This window comes from Entamoeba histolytica, genomic scaffold, assembly GCF_000208925.1.
Source record: "Entamoeba histolytica HM-1:IMSS scf_1104750517335 genomic scaffold, whole genome shotgun sequence".
Taxonomy (NCBI): Eukaryota; Evosea; order Mastigamoebida; family Endamoebidae; genus Entamoeba; species Entamoeba histolytica.
Genome location: NW_001914865.1, coordinates 53,982 through 70,415, shown reverse-complemented (window position 1 = coordinate 70,415; position 16,434 = coordinate 53,982). Strand labels below are relative to the sequence as shown.

Sequence of the window (16,434 nt, the reverse complement as noted above, 5' to 3'; positions counted from 1 at the left end):
GACATTGATGCAAATGATAAGGATGAATATATAGAAAAATTAGAAGAACTTAAACAAAGTGAAATGAATAAATTAGAAGGTCTTAAACAAAAATGGACTCTTTATGAAGATGAAATGAAGAAAGAAGTCCAAGAAAATGAAAAGAAAAATAACGTAATTATTGAAGAAACAAAACAAAAAGCAAAAGAAGTTAAACAAATAAGACAAAAAGGAAAAGCCATCATTCTTGAAATCCAAAGTCTAGATGAAGACATTAAAGAAAAAGAACAAGTAAATGCAAGACTCGATAAAAGAATGCAAAGACAAATATATATTGATAGAACTATTTCTATGACTAAATTCTTAAAGAAACAAGACAAAGACCTTGAAAAGATATTCAACGACACAAATATTATAAAATCTGATTTAACTCAATTGAAAATCAAAGTCTCTGAGAATTATATCAATCTTATTAGACTAATTAGAGAAAATACAAAATATAAAGAAGAAACAAAACATTCACTAATCACTCAAATAACTAAAATGAATGATTTGTTTAGTTCATTAGTTTCATTAGAGACTCAACGAGGAGAACTCAACTCAACTACACTTCTCAGTCAAGAAAAATACGAAAAAACACAAAGTAGAGTTGAAGAATTAGGATATGTTGATGTTAAAAAAGACTTTGATGAACTACATAAATTTAATCTTGAAATGATAAATAAAATAAACGAATTCAATCAAAAACAAGAAGCTTAATGGAAAAGTTTAATATCAAAAATTTTTTTTCTTTTTAATTTATTATGTAAAATAACAATGAAACTTTTTCATTAAATTCATTGTTCATATATTAACAATGATTTTTCAACAAAAGAAATGAATTAAAACAGAATAAATTTGATATTGTAAATAAGTACTTTAGAGTAAATTAATTTATAAAATATCTAAAATTTAATAATAAGGAAGTTTATATTATTTGTTTTTATTCTTTTAAAAAAGAAAATTTAAAACCATCAAAAACTAATAACAAATTATTAATCAAAATTTATTAATAGAAAGAAGAAGAGTTAAGGAAAGTTGTTATTATTTCTATTATTAAAATTTTATTTTATTAAAGAATTTAATCAAATTTTTATAATTTATTAAGAAAATAAAGTAAAAATGAATTTAAATATTTATAAATGTTTATCTCTTTCATTTATTAATGAAAAAAACGCTTTAAGAAAAGCTAAAAACATATGAATATAGACATTTTTTATTATCATTAATTAAAAAATTTTTTTTTAAATTTTTCAGTATTTCTAAGGTAAAATCCAACTAAACTTTTGTTTAAGGAATAACAAGAGCAATCATTGGAATAATGGAAAAGTTAATTCATTAAATTTTTCTTGTAATAAGTATGAAATTAGATTCTTTAGATAACATAAATATTTTAGAATCTTTACATAAATACAAATATTTATAGAAATTATTTTTTCATTTCAAAAAAAATTCAAACTTTTAAATCAATTTATTTATGAATCAATATCAAACTCCACTAAATTCTCAACAGTCAAGATATCAAAATAATCAAAACAATAATACTACACAAACAAATAGAAATGCACAATATCTAAATGATTATAGATTCTTTTCATTTGAATCTACAGGACCAGAACAAAAACCTGTAATGGAATACCAAACTCCAAAGAAAATACAACCCTATGTCCCTGTTAAAATAAATTCATTTGGTCCAAAAACTAATACAGAAAATAAACCAACAAATGTTACTTTACCTATTCAACAAATACAACAACCACAAAAACAAACAACAAATGATATGTCTCTTAATGATATTTTTACTGATAAAAATGGAATACCAACAATGCCAGAGTCTGATGGCTGTGGGTTGTTTCAACCAGAAACAGAAAGAAATATTGAAAACAAAGTACAACCACCATTACAACCAAATCCAAAAGAACAAACTATTGATTCTTTAAATGACATAAATACAACTGATGATTTTCAAATTGACTCGATTCCAATGAATGAAGGTAATGAAGAAAAAATAATAACTGAATATGACGATAAATATGAAGAAAAATTAAAAGAATTTCAGTCTCAAGGTATAAATGAACCTAAAGAAGAAATTAAAACAGTTAAACAAGATGAAGTGAATAAAGAAACTGTTACCCCACCAATATTACCAAAACCAGAAAATATGACACCACTCCAAAGAAAGAGATGGGAAGAAGAAGAAAGAAAAAGATTATTTCAAATAAATCCATATTCACAACAAGGTCCAACAACAATACCCCTTAAAGGAATTATACTAAAAGAAAGTTGTGACATTAAAGTACCAATTGTTCATCGACAAGGGTTTGTATTTGTTTATTGTGTAATAATATATTATTAAACTTTTCTAATTTTATAGAACATATCAATTAATTAATCAACATCTTTGTAAACTGGGATATGAACCACAACAAGCCTCTGACTTAGCGATGAAAGAAGAAATATTCATATCGTCATGTTCAAATGATTATCATTCATTTTTATTGAACAGACATCGTAGATTTAAAATTTTAGGAATAGAAGTATCCAAGTCATCAACATCTAACCATCAAAATGCATCTAAAGTTGTAAAAAAGAATTAAAGTTCCAATCAACTGTTCTTCTTATTTTATTGTTTTTTTCATTAAAAAATAAAAAGAACTTTAGTTTGTCATCTTAAAGATTAAATGACAGAAGAATATAAAGTTGAGTTGATTAGAGTAATGGTACTAGGAGATGGAGGTGTAGGAAAATCAGTATTAACAATTCAATTTACAATGAATATGTTTGTAGAAGAATATGATCCAACAGTAGGTTTGGTTTAGTTTAGTATTAAAGAAAAAATAAATTTCAATATTTATTTTTTTTAACATACATCCTTTCAAAAACTTATAGAATTAATAGAAAATTGTTATAGAAAAAATATTAATGTTGATGGGAAAGTTTGCGTCTTAGATATTCTTGATACTGCTGGAAGAGAAGAATATCAAACAATGATTGATCCTTATATCAGACAGACAAATAGTTTTCTTATTGTATATAGTATTGTTGATGAAAAAACATTTGAAACAGCAAAAAAATATGTAGATAAAATTTTAAGAACAAAAGAAGATGATCATTATCATCAAATAGTTTTAGTTGGAAATAAAATTGATTTAAATAATGAACGTACTGTACAAAAAGAAAAAGGATTAACTTTCGCTCAAGAAAAAGGAATTGGATTCAATGAAACTTCTGCTAAAAAAAGAATTAATGTTGACGAAACATTCCAAATGATTGTTAAACGAAGTAGAGAGAATAAAATAAGTAGTAATGATAATGAAACAACAAATAAGAAAAGAAAATGTCTGTTATTGTAAAATTATGTTGTTTGTCTGAATTGTTACCTTTTCTAAAACATAAATTATTTAAACAGATATAAAAAACAGAAAATAATTCAAGTAAGAGTAACTCTTGAAAATATTTAAAATAAATTATCAATTTTTTTAATTTTTCGTTTCCTTTTAGTGAGAAAATAAACCTATTTTTTCAAATAATAACGTTGTTTCCAAAAAAAGATCCTTCCTTTTGGTAGTATTACTTAAATTTTTCATTTATTCATAGTTAATTACTTTTATGAAAATAAGTTGTATGAATTGAATAATATTATCGATTTTACTTTACTATTAATATCATTTAGAATAACAACGTATATTCATAATTTTATAATAAAAGAATTAAAACAATTCTCATAACGATAATTTTCTTTTTATTTAACTATAAATATGATCAGAAAATCTAAGTTTAAAACCCCATTTTATGAAGTCCAACAGTTATGATAACTTACCCCTTAATAGTAGTGGGGTATTTACACCATTAAATGAAAAAGTCCATATTAGTGTTGGATCATCTAAGAACAGTCCCCGCCATTTATCAGCAAATTATAAAAAAGGATCAATTTCTGTTGATGATTTACTCAAAAGTGTAGAAGGAGTTACTGATGAAGAATATTTGGAGTTATTGGAATTTAGTAATCTTAGATTTTATACTAGAAATGATCTTTTTATGACTATAAATTTTGTTAATACTAAACTTCTTATTTGGGGATTGAATAAACCCAAACGACTAATGTTAAGACGTTTAGTTGATGTTATTGTAAGACTTCATAAAAAACGGTCTTTACTTCTTCTCTTCTTATTTAAAGAAGACCTCACATATCCATTAAATTGTAGACGTTTTATGCACATGCTCTTTACTTATACAGAAGAGCTTTTTAATGAAAAATCATTTGGAATAGTTTATTCTCCTGATGGAGTATTATTAAGTTGTGATAAAGAAGCTCATTGGAATAGTTATTTTAATATACCATTATTAAGTCCTGAATATTTTCTCTTACAGTGTTTTGTTTATTTAAATGCTCAAGAATTTCTAGAACATATATACCAAACTCATGACCTTTTTTTAAAGACAATGAGTAAAAAAGATCCACAATTTCCATTTAGAAAAAGTAGACTTACACGTTTACTTATTTGTTGGACAAAAATATTTAAAGAAGTTATTCCTAATGTTTATGATAGTTTAGTTCATAGTTGTTTATTTCAGTCTGATTTATTTGATGAATTATTTATTGAAAAATTCACTGAAAGTTTAGAAAAGATGAAACCAGTTATAAAAAGTAAAATTGGTTTAGAAAAAAATCAACAATTTACTATGCCAAGAAGAGTTGGAATTCAAAGTCTTATTCAAATTGAATTAAAAGATGTTGATAAAGTTAAAGAACTTACATTATATGAAATACATCATAGAATAGTTGCAGCTCAATTAATGATATATGATCATGAAGCTTTAAAAACAGTATATTGTAGTGAATTTTATACTACTAAACATTTTAGAACACTTCAAAACTATATTAATAAAGTAAAGAAAATAGAATCATTAACTGTTTGTTCTGTTAAAAATACTCCTAAAAGAAAGATTTTTTCATTCTTTATTAAAGTTGCTGTTGATTGTATTGAGTATGGAGATTATAATGTTGCTTATATGATCTTTTCTTCTTTGAATAAATACTGTACTTCTAAACCACAAGGATGGATTGTTTGTTATTATTATTTTATATTTTACATTAAAAACTAATATAAAATAGGAAATGAAACGTTCTACAAAAAATAAATGGAGTGAACTTGAACAATTGTTCTCTATTTCAGGAAATAACAAAAATTATAAATTAGATTTTGAAAAACATTCTTCTCCTAAAATTCCTGTTACTGCTTTATGGATGGGTGAAATTATTAGATATTCTCAATTACCTTCTTTCTATGAAGATGGCTCTTTAAATATGATTAAAGTAGATAAAATATCACATATTATGAGTATGCTTCTTACAGCAAAAGAAACACCATTAGTCTTTACACCTAATAAAGAAATCCAACAATACCTTTCAGAACTTAGCCAACTTTAACAGATTGTTATTATTATTATTAACCTCTTGAATTTTTCATGTTAAATTAAAATAAAAAATTTATTTTCTAATTTATCATTCAAATTTTATGAATTATTGAAAAATAAACTTCTATTTTTTAATCTTTTTTTATTAGTCAAAGATATAGAATAAAATTAGAACATTTGAATGGAGAAATAATGAATCAAAAGAGATTTACTATATTTGTCTTTAAATTATATGTCTATAGAAAAATTGGTTAAGAAGATTATTCATTAAATAATAACCAATACGTTTATTTTAAGATATAGAAATTAAAGAAAATACTTACTTATTTATATAAATAATAATTAAGTTATTATGAAATTCAGGTTATTTGTTTTTGTATTGACTAAGATAAAAATATTATTTTTCATAAAATTTTTGTTAGAAAAAGCATCTATTGATTAATATTTCTATACTATTAAATTAAGAAACTTTCAGATTCTGTCAATTAACAATAAAAAATTATTCAAAATGATATTTTATTTAATTAATTATTTTATTTATTATTCATTTTTTTATGACTAATTCATAAATAACGTCAACTCTTTTATAAATATCTTTTTATATAATTTCTCTTCAATCTTATTTTAAAAGAAAAATAACTCTATTTTAAAGTTTTTTTTTCTAAAGATTTATATAAGAGAGACTGACAATAATGTTAGTTTATGTTTAAAAAGTATTAGTAGTACATATATTTTAGACGTCATAAACATGAATTAACTATAATAATACTAAAAACATTCTTTGGTTTTTGTTACTAAAACAAGACTAACCTATTAGACTTATTGAATACATTATAGTTAAGTTTCATTTGCATCAAAATAAATAAAAAAGTTAATAGGAAAAAAAAAGACAGTATAAACGTATAAAAATGGATGAAATATCGTATTTAATTTTTTATATTAAATATCCTTTATCATACTTAATAAAATTCAATATTTAATAAAAATTCAAATATTGAATGAATATGATATTATACAAACAACTCCTATTTAGTAACTAATCCTTTTAACTAAATTTATAAAAATTTTGATTTATTATTTATTATTTTAAATGAGAATAGTTTAAAAGAGGTTTTAACACTAGCACAATTTATCTTATAGATATACTAAAATAATTCTAAAAATTTTTATTTTGATATTTATGAACAAATCTTTTACAAATATATATAAGTTTATTTCATTATATTGAAATATGTAATATTTGATGATTGAATTAAAAATCTAAAATTTATAATAATAATTAATTTAACCAACAAAGATATTAACAATAAAAAAAGGAATATTTAAGGGAATTATGTTAAGAAGAATTAAGATGGAAAATAATGTTATAAGAGATATTTATTAATTTAGAATAATGATTTCTAACTTTTCTTTTTTGTTATCCAAAGAAAAAAAATATTTTGTTTTAGTCATTTTAAAAAAAATGAAAGTTCAAAGAGTTTATTGTTTAGAGAAGTACTTTGTTTTAGTTAATAAGGTAAATTGTTTTTGGCAAGTCTCAAGGAATTATTCTAATCCTATTTACTTCATTTTTATTTTAGTATTTATTTTCTATAGAAAGCAAACCTAAAGAAATGTATCACATAAATTCTCGAAGAAAAAACAGTAAACTTGTTAAAGGAATAATAAATGAAATGACAGGAGTAGAAAAAATGGGAGTTAATAACTAATGAAACAAAACTAATTTTTTAACCATTCTTTCATTAAAAATCAAAAAAAAAAAATGAGCATCTCATTTTTCATTAACTCCTTATTCATTTTGTTCTTTTTTAAAGCTAACAATGGAAGGTAATTCTTCTAAAATATTTAACAAAAAATTTAAACCATTTCTAAAAGATATCCCTAATGTAGAAATCAAAAGTATTACAACAAGAAATTTTTCAAAACATATCATTGAAGATTACCAAGAAGTACTTGGATATGACCAATCATTTAGTCTTTCTTCATTTAGTACATATCCATGTTTTAAAAATGTGAAACAAGGAGAGCCAAATTGTGATTGTATTGGAATACAACGTTTTACAAATTGTACTGTTATGGTCGTTGCAGATGGATGTGGATGGGGTGTGACATCTGCACGTGCTGCTCATATAGCAGTTGAAACTGTATTATCTTCTATGTTTAATGAAGTTTCAAAATGTGTTAGACTTCATGAAATTGCAAATGCATTAGTTAGTTCAACATATCAAGCACATGATCGGGTTTGTGTACTTCTTAAGAACTTAAAGATATTTTCAGAATTCTTTGAATAGTTTTTCATTAATTCTTTTAGATACAACAACACCATACTAAAATATTACCTAATAGTACATGTACAATACTAACTGTTATTACTGTTACTTCTACTCAACCATATACTCTTATTCTTTCTGTTGGTGATTGTGAAGCATTTATATATAAATCTGCTATTGGTAGAACATTTAGTATTAATAAAAAATGGTGTCGTTCTATTAAATCAACTCAAGAATGTGGTGGAAGAATTGGCAATACCCCTAATTTATTACCAGAACTAACAGGAGCTTATTTAAAAGTTATTGATGTAGAATTACATGATATAATTATTGTTACAAGTGATGGATTTGCTGATAACCTTCGTTTACAAAAAGAAAATGTTTCTCCTCAAGTTATTCTTGATACTGTTATTTCACCTAGAATTCAATCATGTGCAAATCTGAATGAATTTGTAGTATCTATGGATGACTTCATAATTAAAGAAACTGAAGATGCAAGAGAGTTTCATTCACAAAATCAAAATCGAATTAGAAAACAAGGATTAAAAGGTAAGTTGGATCATGCAACAATTGGTGTTTATTCTATCTCTTCATTTAATACTGATATTGGTCTTATTGATTCAATCTTTCCTGATATTCTTACATCTATTTATCCATCAAATGTTAATAGAACTACTCGTTCACATTCATTTAGTGTAAAAGATTTAGTTCCAACAACAGAAATACCACTTAAAACTAAATTCAAATGTTCTTCTGTAGGAGAAATACAAGAACCAAACGACTCTAAACCAATTATTTACCCTCAAATTAGTGAATCACCATTTAGACCAATACAATTCTCTAAATTACGGTGTGGAAGTCTTTCTAGAGAAATTTCATTTATCCATCGTTCTCCTTATAGAGATATTTCTCCTCAACGCTCCCTTCAAGCACAAGAAAGTCTTCCTTCTTCATTGCCAAGTTCATTTTCATTATCTCCACAAAACTCCTACAAACCGGGTAATGGGTTTATCCAATTCTTTCAAAAAGACCACTGAATGTTTCATTAATTATTGTTTTATATCACTCAATATTTCTTTTAATTCTTTTTAAGATCTTGAAACTATACTTTAATAGTATATTATAATAAATTAATAAGAAAAAGAAAACTCCATTAAGAAACACTTTTCAGTATTAAAAACGAAGAAAACAGAAGGAGAACTGAACAATAATAAAACAATGTTACTTCTTGCTTTATGTGTTATTTGCAGTTACGCAAAACTCTCACTCAACCAACAAGTAATGCAACAAATATCTCAATCATTCATGACATTAGAATTAAATGAAGTTGAGTCAATGACATATACTGTTCCATTGGACCATTTCAACGCTAATAACCAGAATGACTTTGATATTCAATACTTTGTTAATAAAAAATTCCTTGATGCTAATGACCCAAATGCACCACTTTTTGTTTTATTAGGAGGTGAAGGACCTGCCTCTCCTAAAGTATTACAAAATAATTACGTCATTGATTCATTGGCTAAAAAGCATAAAGGATTAATGTTATCTGTTGAACATCGTTTTTATGGTGCTTCAACTCCATCACTTGAAATGGATAAATTAATTTATTGTACTGCAGAACAAGCATTAATGGATTACGTTGAAGTTATTTCTCATGTTCAAGAAGAAAATAATTTAGTTGGACATCCAGTTATTGTTCTTGGTGGATCATATAGTGGTAATTTAGCTGCTTGGATGAGACAAAAATATCCTAATGTTGTAGAAGGAGCATGGGCATCATCTGCTCCAGTAGAAGCTGTAGTTGATTTTTATCAATATCTTGAAGTTGTACAAAATGCACTTCCTAAAAACACTGCAGATTTATTATCATTTGCATTTGAACAATGGGATAAAATGACTACTACTGAAGAAGGAAGAAAAGAATTAGGAAAGATTTTCAATACTTGTACTGAATTTGGTGAAAAAGATATTCAAACATTTGCAGAGTCTATTGGAACAGCTCTTTCTGGTTATGTTCAATATAATTCTTCAAATTGGAAACCTTCATATGAAAGTACTGATTCAATTTGTGCTGAAATTAATGAGGATATTGTTAATAAATACCCATTATTTATTAAAGAAAAATATAATCCAGAATGGGCTGATAAAGAATGTACTCCATCTTCTCAAGAAGAAAGTTATAAAACATTACAAAATACTTCTACTTATGCTGAAGGAAATGAAGATGCTTCTGGTAGATCATGGTTTTTCCAAACATGTATTGCTTATGGATATTATCAAGCTGTTAGTGAACAATCATCAGTTAAATGGGGTAAATTAAATCAACTTCAAGGAAGTATTGATATGTGTAAAGATATTTATGGCATTGATAAAGATACATTATATAATGCAGTTGATCATATCAATGTTAGATATGGAGGAAAGAAACCATGTGTAACCAATGTTGCATTTACAAATGGTAACACTGATCCTTGGCATGCTCTTGGAGTTACTGAGTCTGATCATCAAGAAGGTAATTTAGTCCAGTTAATTGACAGAACATCTCATTGTTCTGATCTTTATTCAGAAAAAGAGAATGATGTTCCAGAATTAAAGAAAGCAAGACACAATGAACTTAAATTCTTTGCTCAAGTCCTTGCTAATGTCCCTCAAAATTAATTCAAAATTTAATTTTTTTTCTGTTTCTTTTTTATTAAGATCTTTGAAAAAGTATTTCGTAAATATTTACATTAACATGAATGGTATTCTTGGTTTTGATATTAAAGTTACTCAATTCACTCAAATAGAAAAAGTAGATTATTATCAAATAGAGTTATTTATAAATGGAATTAAAAGAAAACAAATATTAAGAAGATATAATGACTTGTCTAAGTTTAATGAAGAATTAACTAATAAATTTGGTAATCTAATCCCATCTTTTCCACCAGCAACAGTATATTTTATAAAACCAACACAAGAACAACGTATGGTTGATTTTCAAATATATTTTTCTGGCATTTGTCTTCATCCAGAAGTTTGTTTATCTCAAGAGCTAGCTTCATTTTTTGACTCAAATAATTAAATGTATTACTTTTTCTTTAGAAATTAACGTTATTTGTTTTTATTAACGTATTGAGTATTTTTAATATAATTCAAACTAATCAATTATAAAAACTAATAAAAGGGTGATTTAATGCTTCTTTAGCATCAATTCGTTTATTTGGATAACAACATAACATTTTATTTAATAAATCAATTCCTTGGTCTCCAATCCTACTACACACACTATGAAGGGTTTTTCCTTTAAATTTTGGAAAACGATTACTCCAATTGATCATTTGAGTAACACCAGGCCAAGACTCTTCTGTAGGAGTACCAAATATTTGAAAAATTTGAAAGAGTTGACCAATTTTACAATCACCAGAAAATAATGGTTTAGAATTGATTAATTCTGCAACAACACATCCAACAGACCATATATCTACACCTGTTCCATACCCTTGATCTCCTAATATAATTTCTGGAGCTCTATACCATATATTTGCTACTTCTTGTGTATATTTTCTTATTGGGATTGTTACTTGTCTAGAAAGTGAGAAATTGGTAAGTTTTATTGTTCTAGAAAGTGAGAGGATAATATTAGATGGTCGGATATCGCGATGTAATATCCTATGTGAATGTAAATATTCAACTGCTTCAAGTAATTGTTTGGATATTAATTGAACTGTATTAAGAGATAATTCTCCTGCGAAAGTTTTAATATATTCTTCTAAATTTCTGTCACATGATTCAAATACGATATAACATCCTTCAATACCATAATAATAGTCAATCATTTTTATAATATTGTTATGATTTAATTTTTTTAATATAGCAATCTCTCGAAGACAATTAGATTGTATCCCATCAATGTCTTCTTCAGATTGTTGGTATAGTTTGATTGAAACAGGAATAGCTTTCTTTTCATCTTTTGCTTGATAAACAACACCAAAAAAGTCAGTTATTTTCTTTCCAGTTTTTGAATATCTTTGTCCAATAATTTCTTTTAGTGTTAGTTTTGGCTCATTTGTCTTTTGAACAGGAATATCACTCATTTCAGATTTTTGAGTTCACTTTTTTTATAATTAGTTTTTCACTTTTTTCTTCCTTTTTATTCAAACCCTTTAGGGTTTATTTTAATTTCTCTTTTTGATGTAAGAGAAAATGTGTTATAAGCAAAACACAAACAAAATCTGCTTTAAACTACCATTTTCTGATTTGATTAATTTGTTGAAAATACAAGTTCATTTCAAAAAAGAACTCATTTTGTCATGTCTATTGAAGGGGCGAAAGTTGAAGGCATAATTTCTTTAATTAATACTAATGTAGAAGCTATAAAAGTGATTAAAGAGTGGAAAGAACAGACAGAAATTCTGAAATCCATTTTATTCTTCATTTTTAAAGAAAAAAAAGAGAAAATTATAAATTTTATTTGTGAAGAGAAATCAGATTGGCTTAAATATACAAATTCTACAGGAGAGACACCATTACTTATTGCAATTAAGAATGGAAGTAGTCAATGCAAACTAATTTCAAAGAAAAGTAGTTTATCTATTAAAACACAAAATGGGAATAATATTGTTCATTATATTTGTCAGTCAACAATTCCTAAAAAAGATAAATTTTTAAAGTACGTTGTTAGTCAAAATCCATTGGCTTTAGAAGATATTAATGAAAATGGAGATACTCCTCTTCATTGTATAGCACGAACTCAAGACTATGAATCAACCATATTATTACTGAAATTAGGGGCTTCAAAAACAAAACAAAATAAGAATGTTATGACACCTGCACTTATTGCATTAGAAGAAGGAAATTTTTTAATGTGGGACATATTAAAAGAAGGGTCTAAAACAATTGAAGATATAAATGAAGAAAATAAAGAGACTGAAGAGTCATTAACTTCATTAATGAAAACAAAATTAGAAGGAGCAACTTATAAAGGTAAAATGGTAATGGAACAAAAAGTAAATGAATTAAAAGCATCATTAGCAGAATTACGTAAAAAGAAAACAAGTTTAAATGAAAAATTAGATGAAATATTAAAACGAGAAAGAGCAAAAGAAATGTTTGATCCTAGAACATGTATTGATAAAAAAAAATATTTAGAATATTATCAATTGATGGAGGTGGAATTAAAGGAGTTTTAGAATGTATTATTCTTGCTCGTATTCTTGAAAAACATCCACAATTTTTAAAAAATATTGATTTAGTTTGTGGATGTTCTGTAGGTTCGATATTAGTTTCTATGTTAGCTATTGGAATAACACCACGAAATTGTAGCGATTTACTTAATATCATTTCTCAAGAAGTATTTGTTAAACCAACAATTGCAATAAATCAACCAAAATATCGTAATGATAAATTGAAGTATATATTAGAGTATATATTTAAAGAAATTAAAATTAAAGATATTCAATGTAAATATCTTGTGGACACTTTTAGAATTGACTCTGAAGAACAAGAACCAAATCGATCATGTGAGTCTTTTTGTTTTACTAATCTTCAAAAAGGATTTGAAGAAGAAAAATTAAGTGATATTTGTCTACGTTCTTCTTCTGCTCCAACATACTTTCAGCCATATCAAAATTTCGTAGATGGAGGTATGCTGAATAATACTCCAATTGGACTTTGTTGGTCATTTTTATTTGGTGAAGAAGGTCTTCAATTAAACCCAAAAAAAGTTGTTTGTTTCTCATTATCAGCAGGAAAGCCAGACCCTTTTTATATTGACAGTAATAAAATTGGTAAGGAGGAATTATGCAATGGGCAACACAAATTAGTGACACTTTTATGTATGCCACTAGAAGTTGGACTATTAAATCGGGTAGAATGTTTCTTGGTGATAGATGGTTAAGATTTGATCCATCATTGGGGTGTGTTGTTAATTTAGACCAAACTGAATTAATTCCAAAATTAAAAGAAATTGCAGAAGAAGTTGACTTAACTAAAGTTGGTCAATGGTTAAACAAGTATTGGGATAATTAAATTAATTTCTTCAATTATTATGATTATAAAAATTGTTAATTTATAAATTTCGTTAATTATTGTGAAGTTAAAATATAAATAATGAATAAAAGAAATATTTAATGAAAATATGTTGTCTTAAGAAGGTATAAAAAAAGAAATGATATTTGACTTAAAAGAAATAATCCCAAACAAATTTCAATAATAATACAAAGTCTTCTTTTGAGCTATAATAACTCAAATACTTCAAATAATAAATCATTAAACAATTTAATGTGAACCACCAACTATAGTTATTCCTTTTGTTCTATCAAAAGTCGGTTCATTTATTTTTTGAGTAGGATTTAGTTGTTGGGGTTTAGATTTAAAATAGTCATTCATTAATACCTCTAACTCATTTAGTGCATTATCTTTCTTAAGGTTATTATTTGGATTGCTTTGAGAAGACTCTGTAATACAAATAGGTATTGGTAATTTTTGTTGTTGTTTTTTAATTTCTTTATCACCAGTCATTTGTTTCATAGGTATTGTATTTATTTCATTTTGTTTAAATGGTTTTGATGAAACTCCTAATTCTTTCTTAGAACATCCAGGATTTATTGAATAATTTTGGTGACTAGTTCCTGAATAAGTAACTGGAATATTTACTAATCCATTAAACATGTCTTTCTTTTCATCTCCATTGATTTGTTTATTAACAGGTTGACTTTGAAATTCAATAAAATCATTATTATTACAAAAGTCAAAGGAATTCAATGCGTCTCGATATTGAATACTTGACATTGGTTGGATCCAAGTCTGTTGAAGAGTTTCAGGTTGTTTTTTAATAGCAGTATCATTATTACTACCTTTATAGCTATTAGGAAAATTAGCAATTCCAAGATCAGAAAACTGACAATCGACAGGAGTTTGACTAGGTTGGTTTTGTTGTACAAAGTCAAAATATACAAGACTATTACTTGAACCAATTTTACACTCAGGAGTCTTGTTTGCAGGATTTGGCAGTGAAGACATACCTTCCATGAGTTGACAAAAAGTTAAGTCTTTCATACTTTCTCCTTTTTTTTGATTTTTTAACTTTTCTTTTCTACCAATACTTCTTCCTAATGGACTTTTACTATTTTCAACATTATTCAAAATATTTGCCGTTTGTGTTCTTTGAATATCTGGATTGAGAATAACACTAAGTCCATCAAATATCTCTTCTGGATTACCAACTGAATTACTTCTTTTACAGTCTCTTCTAATTGGTTTCTTTTGATTAATAGCTCCATCATCCAATTTTTTACCTGTTGCTTTACTGAAACATAAATTACAAACACGGTCTATCTCTCCTTTTGAATTTAATGGAATCTTTGCTTTACTGCAATTACTACAAACACATCTTCCACAGAGTCTACAGTGATGTTTTCTATTAACAAAGGTAAATGGTTGTTTGCATAATAAACAGTTCTTTGGTTCATTATCAGGAATAGTTGTAGTTTTTGGTTGCAAAGTGTTTTCTATAGCAGAGTTCTTTCGTTGTAATTCAGAATATTTTGTCAAAGCATCATACCAATCTTTTTTCTGTTTAGAGGTTTCACAAATTACAGAAAAACTCTTTTTATCATTGTTGATTTTAAAACTATTTTCAAAACGAGAATCGTTTTCTAAATATACATTCTTTAGATAAAACCATCCACTCACAGTAATTCGTTGATTTCCAATTCCATACACCATAACATCATCAAATAAGTAAAAGTAACGAGGTTTATTACTCTTCTTACATACTTTAATTAATTGTCCTTCCATGATTAATGTTCTATCTGGTTCTACTAATTGAAGGTCATGTAGTCCAGAGAGCATTGAATTTACCTTAATTACTTTAGCTCTTCTATCAATGTCTTTTGTACGTTCATTAACTTCCATAGTAACAGCTCTAATTCCATTAAGAGATTCAGTAAGTGCAGCATAATCAGGATGGTCAGATTTTGTATTTTTCAATAAATCTTTCAGTAATAGTTCATACCTAGGTAACCTTTGTACAGGCATGATAAGGTAACTAATAATGAATAAGTGTCAGTCATTTTATTGATTCATAAAGCAAAGAATATTCTAAAAACAAACCTTCTCAAATCAAGATTAGTTGTTGTTGGAATTTGTGTTTGTAATGAAGCTAATAATTCATTAAACTTTGGATTCTTTTCATATTCTGTTAAAACTTGATTTGAGTCATCATAATGAGATATATAAAGAAAATATACCTTAAAAAAAGGGGTAAATAATTTAAAAATTTGACCAAGATGAGTTTCAATTTTGTGAGTTTCCTGTAACTTTTTTAAAGCCAAAAAGAAATTTTTGTTTATGTTTAATACTTCATCATAGTGTTCAAATATAATGTCAACATCTTCTGATGGAATAATAGATTGATTTTTTTCACTTTTCATTTCTTTAAAAAAGAAATTTAAACAATATTCCATTGACTGAATATAAAATTCTTCAGTAGTATAGATTTCTTCAATTATTTTTTGACGTTGTGTCATAGTCATTTTTATGAGTAAAAGACAAAACTATTCTTTTTTTAAGTTCTTATTCAATTTTTTCCTTTTTTGATGTTTTTTGTGACTAATTTCTTAATGATTGATACTTCAAAATAACTTTTTTTTTCTGTATCTAATAAATAAATTTTAACGACTAATTAAAAGAATAGAAAATAATGTGGTGATTTTATATTTATTTTCGTGATGAACTTGTCTGTAAT

General features: G+C 25.7%; 10 protein-coding genes across 10 annotated transcripts; 8 read left to right on the top strand and 2 right to left on the bottom strand.

Annotated features, from left to right (window-relative positions):
• Positions 1-63: 63 nt before the first annotated feature.
• Positions 64-738, top strand: EHI_068140 (uncharacterized protein; the record flags this gene model as incomplete). The annotated part of the gene is made up of 1 exon (XM_651665.1): positions 64-738. The coding sequence occupies one exon, from the start codon at positions 64-66 to the stop codon at positions 736-738; it is 675 nt and encodes a 224-aa protein (XP_656757.1).
• Positions 739-1,495: 757 nt separating this feature from the next.
• On the top strand, positions 1,496-2,374 carry EHI_068130 (uncharacterized protein; the record flags this gene model as incomplete). The annotated part of the gene is made up of 1 exon (XM_651666.2): positions 1,496-2,374. One exon carries the CDS (start codon positions 1,496-1,498, stop codon positions 2,372-2,374), a length of 879 nt encoding a protein of 292 aa, XP_656758.2.
• A 325-nt stretch (positions 2,375-2,699) lies between these two features.
• EHI_068120 (Ras family GTPase) lies at positions 2,700-3,371 on the top strand (the record flags this gene model as incomplete). The annotated part of the gene is made up of 2 exons (XM_651667.1): positions 2,700-2,826; positions 2,917-3,371. The coding sequence occupies 2 exons, from the start codon at positions 2,700-2,702 to the stop codon at positions 3,369-3,371; spliced, it is 582 nt and encodes a 193-aa protein (XP_656759.1).
• Positions 3,372-3,810: 439 nt separating this feature from the next.
• On the top strand, positions 3,811-5,449 carry EHI_068110 (Ras guanine nucleotide exchange factor, putative; the record flags this gene model as incomplete). Its single annotated transcript, XM_651668.1, has 2 exons — positions 3,811-5,085; positions 5,135-5,449. 2 exons carry the CDS (start codon positions 3,811-3,813, stop codon positions 5,447-5,449), a joined length of 1,590 nt encoding a protein of 529 aa, XP_656760.1.
• A 1,807-nt stretch (positions 5,450-7,256) lies between these two features.
• EHI_068100 (uncharacterized protein) lies at positions 7,257-8,743 on the top strand (the record flags this gene model as incomplete). Its single annotated transcript, XM_651669.1, has 2 exons — positions 7,257-7,676; positions 7,748-8,743. 2 exons carry the CDS (start codon positions 7,257-7,259, stop codon positions 8,741-8,743), a joined length of 1,416 nt encoding a protein of 471 aa, XP_656761.1.
• Positions 8,744-8,924: 181 nt separating this feature from the next.
• EHI_068090 (serine carboxypeptidase (S28) family protein) lies at positions 8,925-10,367 on the top strand (the record flags this gene model as incomplete). The annotated part of the gene is made up of 1 exon (XM_651670.2): positions 8,925-10,367. The coding sequence occupies one exon, from the start codon at positions 8,925-8,927 to the stop codon at positions 10,365-10,367; it is 1,443 nt and encodes a 480-aa protein (XP_656762.2).
• Positions 10,368-10,443: 76 nt separating this feature from the next.
• EHI_068080 (uncharacterized protein) lies at positions 10,444-10,770 on the top strand (the record flags this gene model as incomplete). The annotated part of the gene is made up of 1 exon (XM_651671.1): positions 10,444-10,770. One exon carries the CDS (start codon positions 10,444-10,446, stop codon positions 10,768-10,770), a length of 327 nt encoding a protein of 108 aa, XP_656763.1.
• Positions 10,771-10,849: 79 nt separating this feature from the next.
• On the bottom strand, positions 10,850-11,782 carry EHI_068070 (protein kinase domain containing protein; the record flags this gene model as incomplete). Its single annotated transcript, XM_651672.1, has 1 exon — positions 10,850-11,782. One exon carries the CDS (start codon positions 11,780-11,782, stop codon positions 10,850-10,852), a length of 933 nt encoding a protein of 310 aa, XP_656764.1.
• Positions 11,783-11,998: 216 nt separating this feature from the next.
• Positions 11,999-13,715, top strand: EHI_068060 (patatin, putative; the record flags this gene model as incomplete). Its single annotated transcript, XM_001913379.1, has 3 exons — positions 11,999-12,795; positions 12,837-13,561; positions 13,621-13,715. 3 exons carry the CDS (start codon positions 11,999-12,001, stop codon positions 13,713-13,715), a joined length of 1,617 nt encoding a protein of 538 aa, XP_001913414.1.
• Positions 13,716-13,964: 249 nt separating this feature from the next.
• Positions 13,965-16,222, bottom strand: EHI_068050 (Rho guanine nucleotide exchange factor, putative; the record flags this gene model as incomplete). The annotated part of the gene is made up of 2 exons (XM_651673.1): positions 13,965-15,735; positions 15,801-16,222. 2 exons carry the CDS (start codon positions 16,220-16,222, stop codon positions 13,965-13,967), a joined length of 2,193 nt encoding a protein of 730 aa, XP_656765.1.
• Positions 16,223-16,434: the final 212 nt, after the last annotated feature.